At 36.3% G+C, this 17,418-nt stretch overlaps 3 protein-coding genes across 3 annotated transcripts in view; 2 read left to right on the top strand and 1 right to left on the bottom strand.

Annotated features, from left to right (window-relative positions):
* LOC139943260 (uncharacterized) overlaps window positions 1-17,418 on the top strand; it is a 125,392-nt gene that overhangs the window by 10,359 nt on the left and 97,615 nt on the right. The gene's annotated exons all lie outside the window — the stretch shown is intronic.
* The window catches only part of LOC139943264 (monocarboxylate transporter 12-like), a 60,381-nt gene that overhangs the window by 35,845 nt on the left and 7,118 nt on the right, over window positions 1-17,418 (bottom strand). The gene's annotated exons all lie outside the window — the stretch shown is intronic.
* Window positions 487-16,553, top strand: LOC139943267 (uncharacterized). The gene is made up of 11 exons (XM_071940092.1): window positions 487-524; window positions 1,458-1,774; window positions 2,104-2,242; window positions 5,104-5,426; window positions 5,700-5,841; window positions 6,386-6,720; window positions 7,085-7,223; window positions 7,854-7,940; window positions 13,456-13,574; window positions 14,060-14,195; window positions 14,766-16,553. The coding sequence occupies exons 1-11, from the start codon at window positions 491-493 to the stop codon at window positions 15,047-15,049; spliced, it is 2,055 nt and encodes a 684-aa protein (XP_071796193.1). The 5' UTR covers window positions 487-490; the 3' UTR covers window positions 15,050-16,553.

Genomic DNA, 17,418 nt, shown 5'->3' with positions numbered 1-17,418 from the left:
GTATCGTTTTCGAAGTTGTGAAAGTTCAGTGCTTTCATTTACCCCTAAAACACAGCAGTACTTCAACGATATTAGAGAACAAATTTAACTAGAATTTGTTTAACCAAAGTAAAACAAAACTTATTTGATCTTGTTTTTTTTTTGTATTAAGCGTTATTATTGAAGGTCAGTCTGAAATTTATGTGAACACTTTTTTTGTATAGGGTCGCAATGTCGGTTTGTATACACAATAACACGAGCTACTCTTGTTATTATCTTCTAGGTTGTCCAGCGGCGCTATAATGGATCAGTCAATTTCAACCGCAGTTGGGCAGAATACACGAAAGGCTTTGGGTCAACGGATGGTGAGTTCTGGCTTGGCAATGAGATTCTACACAACCTGACTGATGCTGAAGGGAACTGGACAATCCGCCTAGACCTAACCAATGAAGATAACGTCACGGGTCATTTGCTGAAAACACAGTTTCACGTCGGACCTGTCGATTACACCATGTTTCTGGAGCACTCCGAGGTACAACCAACTGGTATGTTAACATATCACTGGTATATTATATATTGAGTGGGGTAGATGGCCTTAGCTTTTTATCCAAACCGGACCTTCTTCAGAGGCATGTTTTGTTATAATCATAAACAAATCCATTTTCCATCGCGGCCAATTGCCGAATAAGGGAAAACCATAACAATTTACAGGGGGAATGTACAAGATTTAGTTACAATAAAAAAAAAAAACGATTTTAAAACAAAACTTGAGGACACTAATTAATGGATGTAGGTCCTTCTGAACAGCGAACATTATTTTGTACTTAGAAAGGAAAATCAAATCATTTCTTTTCAATATAATTCAATACATGACATTGTATTAACCATTACCAAGGCTCCCCTGATTATATTAAGATTCAAATTATAATAAAGGATACATTAATGTTTTACAGGAACAAATTGTTTAATACTAATTGTTTGTGAATACGGGTGATGTTTTTACGGTAATCTGTTATTTTAAATGATTAAATTATTTTCAAAACCGTCAGTTAACATTAAATACAACAAAATTTTAAACCAGACTCCTGGCAAAAGTTGAAATGAAATTTACTATCTTTTTTATAAGCAGTTTGTTATTATTATTATTATAATTTATTTGGCATAAAACACATACAAAATACAAAACAATAACAAAACAAAAGCCATGGAAACCTGCCAGGAATTAAAAAGCTTTACAAAACAAAACCGTAGGCCGAATTAGGGCTTTCAATGCCAATGCCCTTGGGCAAAATATACATTCAACATAAACATTCAACAATAGAGATGCTAAAAAGTAAAAATGCAGAATGGGTTAAGAACGTTAAAAATGCAAAATACCCCGCAACAGGCAAATATTAATCCTACCCATCAAAAAAGTAAATATAAATGTATATTTAAAACAAATGATTGAAGGCTCAATGCGGTGTGTTTGGTTCCAGTTGATATACAGTGTGGACATAAACTTGGAATGAAAGACGGGAGTATGCCTGATGCTAGGATCACAGCATCTAGTCAGCGGGATTCATATCGGCAGCCAAGTAATGCACGACTGAATCTGAACCGTTGTTGGATCCCAGCTAATGGATCATTTGTTGATTCATGGCTCCAAATAGATGTGGGTATAAATCCCGTGCATATTGAGGGCGTCATCACACAGGGCAGACCAGGCGGTGATTCCTGGGTGACACACTACCAGGTACAATACAGCATTGATGGCACTGCATGGCTGTATGTCAATGGGGCCTCTACTCCACAGGTAAGAGTACTCAGCAAAGACACTCTCCAACCTAACGTGTATTCCTTATAAACTAAACACACTTCAATAAAGCAGTACAGCCTATACTTAGGATGTATGTATATCAATTGTTATTACTTCATATATTTATCATTCTGACCACCTCTGATTCCTTTGATTCATTTCACAGACATTCTCTGGTAACTCCTATAACTACGCTCCAGTTACCAATATTCATTAAAAACATAGACACTCCAATAATGCAGTACAACCATTATTTATAACCAAAGTGTTAATTATCATTTGTATTTATTATTGTTCCCACCTCTGGTTTACATTTATTTTTACAGACATTCATTGGCAACACTGATAGAAACACCCCAGTTACCAATATATTCCAGCAGCCTATTCAAGCACGGTACATCCGCATCAGACCAACAGCCTGGATTGGCTTGCCAGTCCTACGTATTGAACTCCTTGGATGCAGAGGTATTGTTTCAGTCAATCACCACGTTTTCAAATGTCAGGGTTATTGCCTAAATCTTAACCTGAATTAATATGCTAGCCTCTTCTTCTAATCTTAAAGTTAAAATTAAACAAAATATTGCCAACCAGTGGATGTTATCAAAATGGACACCAATAGGAGTGACGAAACTGTCTGGGGTATTTATGAATATCCAATTCTATAAATAAGTTCATCTGGATTGTTGATAATCATGATTATAAAGATTTGCAAGTAACATCTACATAAACTTGGATTTGCAAAAACGAAACTTTTAATTCAAGATAAATGTCCATAAATAGATTACTGTATATTTCTTATCGAAAGGTTATTGTGAACCGTTTGACCACAAAGCAGTCATGTGAATCATTTAATCACCAAACGCACAATTTTGATATTTAATAGGGAAATCTGTCGAAAAGGTTTGAGCGAGAGCACTACCAACTCTATATGAATTAAACTAGTGTTGCTAAAGATCTCATTTTATTTTATGTAAAGTAAAATAGAGAAATGTAACTCTCAAAATCAAAATTATAGATTACTCGGTTTCGGATGCTGCATATCAAATACATTATGAAGGGGCCTCATTAAAGACTCATTCTCAACGTGCCTTCCAATTTACTGCACCCGAACTACGGAACAATGTACCACACCAAATCATAAACTGCCCCACCCTGGAACGATTTAAGTTGCAACTTAAAACACACCTGTTCACCCACCCAAGCGCATACAGACTTTATTGTATTATGCGCTTTAGAATAACCGTTTACTATTATTATTATTATTAGGCCTATTAACCCATAAATCATGAACTTTTGAACAAGTAACGACCTAACTTAAAAATGATATTCAAAGTTTGTAGCGAAAACTGTGTCCTTCAGCAAGACACTAAACCATTGCTTCGTCCTTCGGATGGGACGTAAAGGCGTTTGTCCCATATGTTGTGTAACGCATGTAAATTTAAAAGAACCCAGTGCACTTATCGAAAAGAGAAGGGGTTCGCCCCGGTGTTCCTGGCTGTGGCTGCTGTAAGCGCCTTAGTACCTTGTAAACCCTCGGTGCTAACTAGGTGGGTCTCATAACTCATTACTGCAATAATCTATATCTCTGACGACCAGCGAAATTAACAATCATTGACTGGTTTGATACTCGGCAGGGGGTTCATCAAGGCTGTATTACATATTTGTATCCGTTTAAGATCTACGCCCAATGCTTGATGCTCAATGCCTCAGCAAATTTTGAAGTTGATGAAAAATATTAGTGACCAAGTTGTAAGCAATAGTCGTTATGCAGATGATAGAAAGCCCTTGTCAATTTCTAAAGCTGAACTACACGATTTGATGGGACGTGAATTATGATTCAACGTAGACAAAGCAATGAGCTTGTCTGTCTGAAGGAATACTTTTATGAGCAGCTATATCAGCATTAAAGGTGGTAGTGAGGAGGTGGTACAGAAAGGGTTAGCACTTGGCAAGACAAACAACCATAGATCAATCGAAAGAAGCACCTTATTGTACGGTTAAGAGCAAGGTTAACGCATGGTAAGAAACCCCCAAAATACCAAGAAACGGATTCTAAATATTTAACGGCAAGTCTTGAGTGTCAGTGTGTTGGAGAAAGTCCATACTCGAACATCTTTGGTTACTACACATATTAAATACTAAATACTAAATTGGTTGTGTTTGGTTCTAGTTGGATATTGTGGACACAATATTGGAATGGAAGACGGAATTACTCCCGTTGAAAAAAATGAATTTCTTGGCTGCAGAGGTTTGAATCATTCACAACGTTTTCTATTGGCATGCTTAAAGCCGGTTTATACTCGCTGCGACTGCGTGCACGCACCCGACCGTTCGAACTTGGACTTAAACGTTCGCGCTTCATCATCAAAAATAAGAATACGCATTCAATTTTATTGTACAAGATCTCACTTAAAGGCAGTGTACACTATTGGTAATTGTCAAAGACTAGCCTTCACAGTTGGTGTATCTCAACATATGCATAAAATAACTAACCTGTGAAAATTTGAGCTCAATCGGTCATCGAACTTGCGAGATAATAATGAAAGAAGAAAACACCCTTGTCACACGAAGTTGTGTGCGTTTAGATGGTTGATTTCGAGACCTCAAGTTCAAAATCTGAGGTCTCGAAATCAAATTCGTGGAAAATTACTTCTTTCTCGAAAACTATGCCACTTCAGAGGAAGCCGTTTCTCACAATGTTTTATACCATCAACCTCTCCCCCATTACTCGTCACCAAGAAAGGTTTTATGCCAATAATTATTTTGAGTTAAAAGTTAAAAATAAACAATTCATTGTCAGCCTTTGCATTATATCAATACTGGACATAACAAACTCGGTGCATCCGCAACAGACCATCAGCCTTGAATACAAACCCATACTACGTATTGAGCTCGTTGGCTTCAGAGGTAAGTGATGTAATTTATTGATGTATGCTGTTGACCACTTACCACGTTCTCCAAGTGCACAATATCATCCAATTGAGACATTTCAAACTGTATTCAATTGTTAGTCAAGCACAGTATCAATACAGCACATTTACAAAACATACAAATGAAGAAACAAAGTGTCAAAAAGTCACTGTATTTGCACTCTACCTCACTCCCCTTCAAAGTGTAAACAATTAGAATACTGAGCTGACATACTAGTTTGAGAATGTACTGTAGGCAAAATAAACGCGTTTCTAACGTTAACCAATGCCTCAATAAGAATTAATTAAAATCAAACTATTCTGAAGTTAACACAACCAGCTCCAAAATTCGCAATGAAGGTTTCACTATTAAGGTTGGCTTGATGGAAACACATTAAATGTATTTTATTTTCTCAGCTCATGAAGTTTGTCAGCAGAAGCTTGGAATGGGAGATGGTACCATCCCTTATGGAAGCATAACGACATCGTCTACTGATGACCAGAGATGCAGCAGGAACCCCTATGGGCGGCTAGATGTGATTGGTGGCTGGTGTCCCACATTGAATGACACAGACAGTGCATGGATCCAAGTGGATCTAAAGCACCCGGTATTGATGCAAGGTGTTGTTACACAGGGTGAATACAACAGCGAATACTGGGTCACAGAGTTTATCGTATCTTACGGTGACAACGAGCAAGACATGCGCTTCATAGGAGGGACTAATGAGGACAATGCACAGGTATGACGTCATACATAATAGACGGATAACTGTTAATTGCATAATAATATCAACAACATAAAAGTAATTGCCTATGCAGTTAATATTGTTTATTAACATAATTGGCCCAAAGGTACAGGTGGTAGCATCTTTGAGCACAAAGAAACTGCAACGGTAAGCAGTAACGGATTTGCTTATTAATCCCAACCTTGATAATAGACGAAGAGCTTCAAACGACTTTAGGGTATTCTGATTTATTGTTGTCATTGAGCATCGTTTATGTTTCCTTCCCAGAGATTCCCTGGAAATACGGACGATGATACCAGAGTGACCAACATGTTCAATGAGGAAATCAGAGCACGCTACATCCGCATCATACCAACTGGGTATCGAGGAGAACGTCCAGTGCTGCGTATTGAACTTCTTGGATGTAATGGTTAAGTCAGAAAAACAACTATTGTATTTATTTATCAATTCTTTTGATTTGTACAGCAACAACAACAATAACCATACATTATTTGTTTATTTTGTATTTGTTGAAATGTTTTTTGGATCTGTTTTTTAATTTTCTAAGTCTCATATTATTTTAAGCAGACACTTACTGCACAGTCTTCTTTATCTCATTTGGTGGAATGAAAACATTACTATAGACAATCGCTGTTTATTAAATACTGTTGCGTTTTATTTAAACGTGTTTTATGGGCCTATTATGTTTATTTATTAATGCTATCAAAAAAAAATCAATTTCGCAAAGAAAAATATAGTGCAAAGTGGCAAATACACAATCTTGTTTCAACATTTTATTAACAATTATGTCAATGGTAGTGTAAAATTTACGTGCTTGTTTTGTTCCGAAACAGATTCGGGTGTGTTTTTAAGCCAGTAAATTATGACCATTATGAAATCAAAGTCTGCATTAACAAAATACACTTCAATAAACCCAATCGTTTGTTATTATACTTTAATATTGCCTGATATAGAACGCTTCTTTTGTTTGGATCGTCTCGGAATGGGAGATGGCAGCATTCCAGACTACAGAATCACAGCATCAAGTACACAGCAGAGGGAAGATGGTAACTGTCAACCAAGCAATGCACGACTCACTCAATCAGCCAACAGTGATACTATTGGCTGGTGCGCTAATCCTATGGACATCAACCCATGGCTACAGATTGATCTAGGATTTAAAGTGATAGTGGAGGGAATGATGATGCTGCAGGGATCTGATCAGGGAACCAGTGTAGATATAGGTTACGGGTACCAGCTAGAGTACAGTGATGACCAGAGCACTTGGCTTACTATGAGTTCAGCACAGGTAATTAGGGAACTGTAATCTACACTCCGAAAAGGTTATTGCTGCGTCTTAAAATCAAAACTGTATGTTCAAACACTGGTTTGTTTATCAATAAAATATTGATTTTGTCAATTCATTTAGTCCCACACTAAGAACTACGAAACTGCTTGATCTTGTTCAACTTGCTGATTGTCAAACCACAATGTCGCTGGCTTTTATCACTGCATTTCAGCCAAACATTTTGGGAAGGATTTTTCAATCAGACTTATATTCTCGAATTCAAATTTGCAACCGAATATTAGTTTGAGTAAAGTTGACTGGTCTAATGTGGCCAAGTTAATAGACATGTTTAACTTACATGAATTGTTTTATTGTTTCTGAACAGATTATTCGAAGAAACACCGCAGCAGACTCGGTAGCTACCAGCATGTTCCATCCAACAATCATTGCCCGTTATATCCGCATCATACTAAACCAGACTGATGGCTCTCTATGGATACGTGTTGAACTATTGGGATGTAAAGGTTAGTTCTATTGTCTTAAAACAATTATGTACATTGTCTTAAAACTAAGTTATAGTCGTCTAAATGACACAGTGAGCTGATCGCGAAATACTTTCATAATAACCAAATAACCAAATCAAACACAACAGAATAATAATTGAACATCAAAAAGGTTAATTCAATTAACAAAGTTTGAATTGATAATTTTAAAGTGATCAGATTTGATCGAGTTTTTCTTTGCTTTTTGAAGCAAATCACAACTCTAAAACCAAGATTGTTCTCAAATATTACAGGTACAATTCATATGGTAACCTTTCTTTAAAGTAATGGCAATAGCAACTTACTTCATTGGTAAACATATCATTTTTCCCCATAAACTTTGAATCTGAGAATTATATGTCTCCCCTTTTTGTTTTCAAATAACAGAGAAGTTTTTCGCTTCTAGCGCTCTGGATGATCAGCGATTTCTTAAAAGCGTGGCGACCTTTTAAATTAGAAAAGTCATATATTAGGTTATGAAATAAGTAATTCTAAACTCAATTGATCAAAAACACAAAGTGGTTTATTTAACTCACGAAACAGAGCCCAGTTTGAGCCGTTTGTATTATATAGAGAAGCCGTCTTATAATCAATCAAGTGTTTTATTTACAGTACGATGTGAACAACGCCTTCTTAATGAAGCCCATATCATTCCGGACGGATCTTCAATTCTTCAAATTGACCTACTGTTAGTAACTCTACACTCAGAAAAAGAATGGTAAAAAAAAGTTATGTTAAATGTGTTAAGTAAAAAAATACTTAACATAAGTAAAAATTAATGAAAAATTTAAACAAAATGTTTGTGTAAATAAAAAACTACTCAAAAAGTTAGTAAAACTAATAGTTTACATAACTTAGCAACTTTAAACACATATTATGTAAGTTTTACTGAACTGGTTGTAAAAGTTTACATGGTGTTTAGTAAACCACAATGTTTTACTCAAGTGTTGTGCAAAATACGCAGCGTGTGACTTGTCTGCTGGGGTCGCGCTCTGCAGTACCACAGTGTAACCACACACACATTCAAATGGATCTCATGAAGGAAAAACTTCTTGAGTGGAACTTCCCTCATTTAGTTGAGACGTTTGAAGGTAAGTACTATAACAGATTTCTGTATTGATGTTATTATCTGTAGTGATAGACTATACACGACTCATTAGCACAGATAAAGGGACAGTTGAACGTCATATTTAGACTGACAAAACTTTTGAACAGTGACTTGAATATCACAAATACATACGTAGGTCTGATCAATGGTCCCCGTATTGTGCACACATGCATCGTTGGAGACCATTGTACACATGTACATCGCCACTGTGTTAAAGCACCACCAGTGCATACAGCCACGGTGCATCAGGCCAATGATTGGGCCAACTTTTTGTTCAGAAGTACAATCAAATAACTTTTCAACATTTTGTCTTTACAAGATACTGACAAATGATACAATTGACTTAAAATGCAAATTCTGGGAGAGGGGAATCGCACAAACACATCTACCCTTTGTTTATTTTAACCTTTTAAAGGAATTATTCAAGAAATCTCACACCCCCCCCCCCCCCACACACACACACAAAAAGGAAGAAAGAAAAAGAACAAAAAGAAAAATCAGATAAAGATCAAGAAAAATCAAAGTTTTCAGGTAGTCTACTGTTATGTGGGATTGAATGTTCAGCACCAAAATTATCTCTCCTCCTTGGATCCTATCACCTTATTCCAGAACTGCAAGTATCCATCCTTGAACACTTTGTTAATTTGTTTAATTTTAGGCCCCTATGTGTTTGTTTATTTATTTTATTTTATTTCAATTTTTATTTGTACTTTTTTAAATTTATGTGCATGTACATCATGTACAACTTGTATTGCACATACATTGCAGTACTGGAACATTGTCTCTATTGATCTCAAAGTGTTGTAATATGATAATTAAACCACTATTGATATCAAATAATGATTTAATCTGACATTGTGTGTACCCCATCCTTAAGACAATCAGATTAAATCATTATTTTACAGCAAAATTGGTTTAATTGTACAACACTTTGAGTTCATTACACACAATATACACGTGTTATACAATTTGTACTGCACCCCCATTGAAATTTAACCTATTGTGTTTAATATTATTCCCCTTTATGCAGGAAAACACAAGTTTGGACCAGTATTTGAAAGACATCAACAGGGACACCAGATCGCAACCATATATGCTGATACTAGGTGGGTCTGCACTGGCTCCACAGCAAGTGTTCGTAATTTTTGAGCACAGTATGCATTTGAACAGTCATCTCTAGTCTTGGTTCCAAGACCATTGGTGTTGCGCGGTCACACACAACCAACGTTCCGACTATGTAATGAACGAACGCTAGCGGGCGCTGTTTCTCTGACTTACGGATCTCACCATGTTCTGTGCTCACCATGGTCTTGGATATTTGCAAATTGAAGGCGTGGCCAGACTATGTAAATTACTTTTAATGTATGCAATATTCATATCACGTGACGAATTGAAGATGACTATTCAAACTAGATCGAGTCAAAGGTCAATATGATCGGCGGTCTTTTTTTAATAATCTTTGCTCAAAGAGTGATTCCGTGGTCATTATAGGCCTATTAAAAGGAAAACAGTGAAATTTTAAGTATAGGTACCTATTCAGATTATGGATACGTGACGATTTGAAATCGTAAATAATGGTCAAAAATCGAACGTAAAATTAGCATTCAGAGAGTCCGTGTATCGGACGCTGTATGGCCCCACGGCGTGGAGCAATCGGAACGTGAAATAAGCCTTGTGGAATATCACGTACCGCCCATGCCGTGTCTCGTGGGGTTGAAGGTGTTAAATCCCAGGCGCTATGAACTCCCAGCTTGCGGGTGTCGAATCCGTTGTTTCTTATGATCGCAATGTTCCAATATGCTCCATTTTAATTAATGGCCCCTAATTTCTTTTTGTTATGAGTTTTCAGGTAATTTTGATGATGTCAAAACCTAGGAATATCGCATATTGTTATATTGACAGTGTTATTGTGTGAGTAGCTTAAAAAAATTATGAGAATTTTTTATAAAAGGTTTAAATAAAAATAATGCTAAAACAAAATTCCCTCAAAGCATAATTTTGTCAAACAAAGTATTATTTTTTTAATTCTGTGAATGAAGAGTTATTTTTGAGGTAATGATTAAACTGGGCAACTAGTGGAATTTAATGACCCGACTATTCGCCTCAAATAACTGGGAGTTGAATAGCAGTAGTCGCCGCTGGACAAGCAATCAAAACTCGAAATTTCTCATGAGTTATTCCAAAAGATATTGTTACGACTACATTCCCAAAAAATGTTATTTGGTTACGTTCCAAGCTACGCAGCTACTCGGCTACGTTTACGTTCCAAGATACGCTTAGGTCTACGTTCCTTCAAGTTACACTATAATATCAAAAGGTATGTTTTCAAGCCCGAGTCAAGCTACGCTTACATTCCAAGATACGCAGCTACGTTTACGTTCCAAGATACGCTTAGGTCTACGTTCCTTCAAGTTACACTATAATATCAAAAAGTACGCTTCCAAGCCCGAGTCAAGCTATGCCTACGTTCAAAGATACGCAGCTGCGTTTATGTTCCAAGATGCTACGCTTCAGTCCAAGATATGCTTACGTTCCAAAAGATGTCAACGTTCCAAGCTACACAGCTACTTTGCTGCGCTTACAGATCTGCTTACGTTCCTTCAAGTTACGCCATAATATCAAAAGGTACGCTTTCAATCCCATGTCAAGTTACGCTTACGTTCCAAGATACGCAGCTATGAATTATGTTCCAAGATATGCTTACGCTCCACCAAAAGATACTGTTACGTTCCAAGCTACGCAGCTACTCAGCTACGCTTATACACTCCAAGATACTAATAGGTTACGCTACAATATCAAAAAGTACGCTTTCAATCCCAAGTCAAGCTACGCTTACGTTCCAAGATATGCAGCTACGGTTACGTTTCAAAATACGTTCTCACAAAGATGCTTTTGAATCCCTCAAGATTTCCTTCCCCCAAGATTAAAAAACTTTCACTGTGAATAACACTACAGGGCCCACCAGTTAATATCTGTTTGGCAGAAAATACTGTACACAATTTCTTTACTATCCAAAAATTTACTTGGGCACTACAAAATTTCAAATTTAATTAAAAATTGGCTGGCAACCAGTTTCTGCTAAGCAATACTATTTTGTGCTAACTATAAGCAAATTGTTTAGCCAATACAGGCTTCATGTGTGGGCCCTGGCACGTCGGGAGCATAACGCCACGATCGCATTTCAAGCTGCATATCATGGCAATGCAGGTGTCTGGATCTGGACATTATACACAGAAATGTTTGTGCTGGTACCACAAACCTTTCTTTATCGTATTTCCACCCTGTGTCAAAGTTTCAAATCCTACTGATCTGGACATTATTATACTCCGATAAAAACATATATACCCACACACAGAGTAAAGCAAAAGTCATGCAATGGAATTACTGCATGCATTGTACACTACATGCACAACACTGATGAATTATTCATGAGCCAACCGCAACGCAGCCTCTGATTGGCTCCACCGGAAAGTCGGGGGAGATTTGCCGAAAAACGATAAAAAAGTTAAGACCCGTCGTTGCAAATATTCAAGACCATGGTGAGATCTAAATCAGAGAAACAGAGCGCCCGCTAGCGTTCGTTCATTACAAGCGTGGACAGTTTTTGCCGTGCATAATCGGAACGTTGGTTGTGTGTGACTGCGCAACACCAATGGTCTTGGGACCAAGACTAAGTCATCTCTTGTGAAAGCACTGGATGTGTGTTTCAAAACACACTTTGTCTTCGACTTGAGCTACCAGGAGAAGTGTTCTGGCGTTTGGGAGTTCATTGAATTGGTTGTGTTTGAACTCAAAGGCAGTGTGAAAGCAGCACTATTCGAGAGTTCAGGGCTTACTGTTCATCTCATGATTCATCTGCACAAAATGTTTGCAAATACGTATCAAAATCATAAGAGATGTGATAGTTGTGATAGTTTGGATTTATGGACCAACCTTACAGTTTAAAGAGGAACTCAAAGGTCAAATTTAAATTTGTATTCAATACCCTTCCAGTTTTGTCAAATTTGTGAAAATGTCAAATTCAACGCCGTTTCAATTGCTTAGCGACAATTAGGCTAAACCAACAATTCCCCATACAAATTGTTCAAACCCAAAATTGAATTTGACCTTGGAGTTCTTCTTTAAGCTGTGTTAGCCTGGAAGTATTTATTCTGACCTTGCCAATTAATGTTGACCATTCCAGAAGCATTGTAGTTAAAGAAGTTTTTGCACGTATTGTTTGCAAATAAGTATCAAAATCATAAGAGATGTGATAGTTGTAACAGTGTTGATTTATGGAACAACCTTACAGTAGCTGTTTTAGCCTGGAAGTATTTATTCCGAACTTGCCAATTAGGTACATTTTTTTTTTTATTTTTTAAATTCACTGAAATTGTTGATTGATTATGAAACATACAGAACACCCCATTTTGCACATGTGATGTTTTGGATTGTTAATGTTGTTACCATTAAATTTTTATTAAAAAGTTGTTATCTTGAAATTCATGTTGTGGTCGCCAAGTCTCAGTATTTATGATGTGTCCATTTATTACAGCCCCAAACTCCATGAAAGAACACTTTGCTAGTATTCAACCCAAGCATTGTGTATATTATTACCAGTTTTAAAGGCAAACAGTTTACATTAAAAATCGGTAAATATTTTACTTCAAAATTAAGTAATTATTTTACATGAGTGGGTTTATACCCAGCAATTCAGTAAAGAAAACTACCCAATATTTATGTAAACTTTTACACAGCTATTAAGCAAGATATTACCCAACGCCTGTTGGGTAAAGTTTTACCTAATAGTTATGGTGTTCGCCCACTACATCTAAAACAGGTAATATTTTTACTACCCAATATTGATGTAAAGTTTTACACAACTATTTACATTGTAAAGCGGTAAAGTCTTTACTTCAAAATTAAGTAATATTTTACATGAGTGGGTTTACCCAACAATTCAGTAAAGAAAACTACCCAATATTTATGTAAACTTTTACACAGCTATTAAGCAAGATATTACCCAACGCCTGTTAGGTAAAGTTTTACCTAATAGTTATGGTGTTCGCCCACTACATCTAAAACAGGTAATATTTTACACAAGTTGTGTAATCTTTTCTCTGTGTGTAGTTGAGGGAGTCATAGCTCAAGGGGAAAACGAACCGTCATTTCAAGTAGAATGCAGCCTTGACAATGTTACCTGGGTCAACGTGAGCCACAAGGGAGCACCTGAAGGAGAACCTCAGGTAAATGGTTTCGTCATTGCACAAACAAATCGGTTCTTCAAATTGGCTATTTTTATTCTGCTGGACTTGTTTCTCAACTAGTTTTAAACAGAGACAATCGGTAATCCCAGAAACTCGTACTTACAAAGAACATTGCAACATGAACATTTCATGTTGTATTACTTTGTATATAAAACCTATTGTTTGTAAGGCAAATTTGGTTCAATAAAACCAAACTGGCCTTGATCATGGTGTCCTATCTCCTGTACTACAGACTTTATGGTAACATGGAGAAAACCGCACCGGTAAAGAATACTTTTGTTTCTCAACTAGTTTTAAACAGAGATACTCGTTAATCCCAGTAACTCGTACGCACAAACAACATTGCAACATTATGAACATTTCATTGTGTATTACTTTGCATTTAAAACCTATTGTGTTCAAGGCAAATGTTTCAATAAACCAAAATTGGCCTTGATCATTATGTTCTATCTCCTGTGCTACAGACATTCCATGGTTACACGAATCAAACCGCACCGGTCAAGAATACTTTTGATCAGCCGATCCGAGCCCGCTTCATCCGTGTGACTCAAACAGACGTCGGATATCCAGCTGTAAGCATTGAACTCATTGGATGCAGAAGTAAGTTCCTCGATTTTAGTAACATTAAAGAATTTCAAGTCCAACCGCCGACTTTGTTTTACTATTTGGTTCCCCTTAAATCGTCATGTATAAATAAAAACGAACGATCAAAATAACATGTGTTAAACAAACCTTTAAAGTGTTTACAAGTTTGAAACAGTGTGTGATGGAGCCATAGACGCGTACTAGTTCACACTTTTTAATTTACTTAGATTCTAGAGTACGCGTGCAGTTATTTAATTATATCTCCCAAAAATATAGCTTACCAGACACTTAAACGTTTTTAAACAAACAACATCAAATAATAGTAAGGGAATAAATGGGTGGTGACGAGTTCTTAAACGGCCGTTTTAAACCGGTAGGGTCATGACCGTGCGGTGCATTTCTTTGAGACAGATTTGCTAACCCGCACAAATGCTATCCGAAAACAATCGGTTACAAACAGCTCTAGCTGTGCCTTTATCAACTGTTTAAACACCGCACGTGAAATGCTCTCCACCAATAGGAATAGCCACCTTGTCTGAGGTATTTATGAATGTTGAATATTTTGTACTTTCTTATGTTTTCCAGATGATATTCTTGAGACTACCAACAATCAAGCCTTCAGCATCCATCGTCATACAGATATTAACCAAGGCCCAGCACACTGCCGTCTGAATAGTGAAGGAGGATGGTGGTTTAATAGATGCTCTGGTATACCTGGTGTAGACAATAACCTTAATGCTGAATGTATCCAACCTAGTGATACTATGGGTCCATACAAACGAGTCATTAGAGCTACTGAATGGAATGGTTCTCGTATTGCAAAGACTGAAATCAAAATACGCCGCCAATCTCCACTGCCTCGTGGCTAAAAAAGTTTCAGAATGAATCTTGCAATGTCCCTTGACAGTCAAGTGATTAGCAAACGCAGACTCGTATGTTGGTACAATTATCCATCAAATTGGTTATCTATTCAGCTCAGACTTAAACAGGTAAACAAAACCGTGGTATACTATGGACTGTTCAATCACAAAATAGGCTTAGCCAGCAATTAACAAAAACCTGTTTAGCCTTTAAAGACACTGGTCACTATTGGTGATGTCAAAAATCAGTTATCTCGCTCGGTATATATCAACGTGTACAACATAACAAACCTGTGAAAATTGAGCTCAACTGTCGTCGAAGTTGCGAGATAATTTTTAAAGAAAAAATACCCTTGTCACACGAAGTTTTGTGCTTTCAAATGCTTGATTTCGAGACCTCAAAATTTAACTATAAGGTCTCGAAATCAAATTCTTTGAAAATGACTTCTTTCTCGAAAACTACGTTCCTTCACAGGGAACCGTTTCTCACAATGTTTTATAAGATCAGCAGCTCCCAATTACTCGTTACAAAGTAATGCTAGTACTTATCTTGAGTAATTACCAGCAGCGTTAGGAATATACAGCGCATTGAGATCAAGGTCCCAAAGGAATACATTATTATTTCTGTCGAATGAAAATATATTATTTCACAAATAACTTTTACCAGGTTTGCCTTAAGTAGTTAAGATTTTGCACTTATTAAGCATTGTTGTAATCGTGGTATGTACCTCATTGTATTTCGTAGATAGATGTTGATGAACCATTTTTAAAAATCAGAAAAAATTATCGAACCTAAACAAAAATGTACTTTCGTAATCAAGGGAATCCTGAACCTAAATTGGTAAACAAGTTACTCAACAGTTGAAAGAAAATAAGATGTCCTGATATTAATTTATCAGCAATGGGTCAACTCACAGCAAACAAAACATTTGTAATCGATTTAAAAATTTAAATTCTGTTTTAAGAATGGTTTCGTATTGAAGTTGATATAAACAACGTATTTTTAAAAGTATTCTAGAATCTAAAATATGGATGTTTTACTTGTATGGCACATTTGCAACGTAGAAGTAATAAGTAATTAGCGTTGCTGCTTTTTAAATTATTTTTTAGATGTTTTGTGACTCATCCAAAATACACAATCTTACTACTTTGGCTGTTATTTACTACCAACAAAGCGGCACGACTGCTTTCTGGTTTGGCAAACATTTTCCTTATTTTTCCAAGCTTAAATTACTCGTTAATCTAACTTATCAAAGAACAATATCAAACCGTCGGTACTGCAGTAAAAACAAAATGAAACAGTTGTCACGACTACAGGGGTCCAGTTTTTTACGGTTTACCTGCTTTTTGCTCTTAAACTTAATACAAGTCACAAGCTTTCTAATGGTCAACATCTCCCCAAACATCTTACCAACATCTCCCCATCTATAACAACTTTGAATGGGAAGTTTTCCTTTTTGTCCCATATATGCCCAATTCCCATGGGGTTAAAGTATAAATTGGTTGGAATCCATTACCGACATGTTACATAATTTTATGTTTAGACACTGGCTCAACAAGTTAGACTGGTCAGGAAAGATTTTACATTCCACTGTGTGAAAAATATGTTTAAACAAAACCACAACATTATTATACGTTAACAACTGTGAGCAATGACGTATAAGTGATATACAAAATAACAGAACACTGAGAAGTTATCTGTAGTTTCCTCTAAGAGAAAATACTTTCATGAAAACTTGTTAAATCTTACGTAGGCCATGCTTATCACGATTGATCAACTTGTGTCATATTCCAGTTTCACTTGTGCCTTAAGTTATTACTAATATCTGCATCTATTAGGTTTAACATTTGTTGTTTAAGATTTCATTACATTGGTGTTGATTGTATCGGTACATTATTTATAACATTTTCATCTCAGAAAACATTTTTAAAATTAATAACAACGAATTTTATTAAAACATGCAAGCTCTAATTGATGAGAACAGTAATTAGATTATCGTATTTTTCCAGAGAGAAAACATGGCAAAAAGCCTTAGAAAACATTTACCAAATGTGGGTAACAAACTTTATATTTTAAGAATGATTTCAGATTGAAAGTGTTTTAATTTGATTGTCACTGATTTGAAAAGCTTTTAAAATTATACACAAAATAATTTGTTTAATGAAGTGGTACTTGTCGTTAGTTAATTAGAAGATGCAGTGGCTAGGGCAATGGGGGTGGGTTCAAATCCCGGTCGCTGGGTATGTATGGTTAGATGAGAGATAATTCGGTTTGGACTTCATTGACTTCAGTGACAGCATAGGCTGTTTGCTCACCAGGGAGCTGAGATGGTTTATGGAATTAAACAATTGGGCCACAAAATTACTGGAAACTAGCC

Source organism: Asterias amurensis, chromosome 10 (genome assembly GCF_032118995.1).
Source record: "Asterias amurensis chromosome 10, ASM3211899v1".
Classification (NCBI taxonomy): Eukaryota; Metazoa; Echinodermata; class Asteroidea; order Forcipulatida; family Asteriidae; genus Asterias; species Asterias amurensis.
Note: the sequence above shows the minus strand (reverse complement) of the source record. Positions and strands in the feature narration are given on the sequence as shown.

Bases quoted from the DNA above. Each gene is read 5' to 3' on its own strand.
- LOC139943267 (XM_071940092.1), top strand. From the start codon at position 491: ATGTTTCTGGAGCACTCCGAGGTACAACCAACTG. The intron at 2,243-5,103 runs GTATTGTTTCAG...TTATTTTCTCAG, and splicing joins TGAACTCCTTGGATGCAGAG to CTCATGAAGTTTGTCAGCAG. The intron at 5,427-5,699 runs GTATGACGTCAT...TTTCCTTCCCAG, and splicing joins CTAATGAGGACAATGCACAG to AGATTCCCTGGAAATACGGA.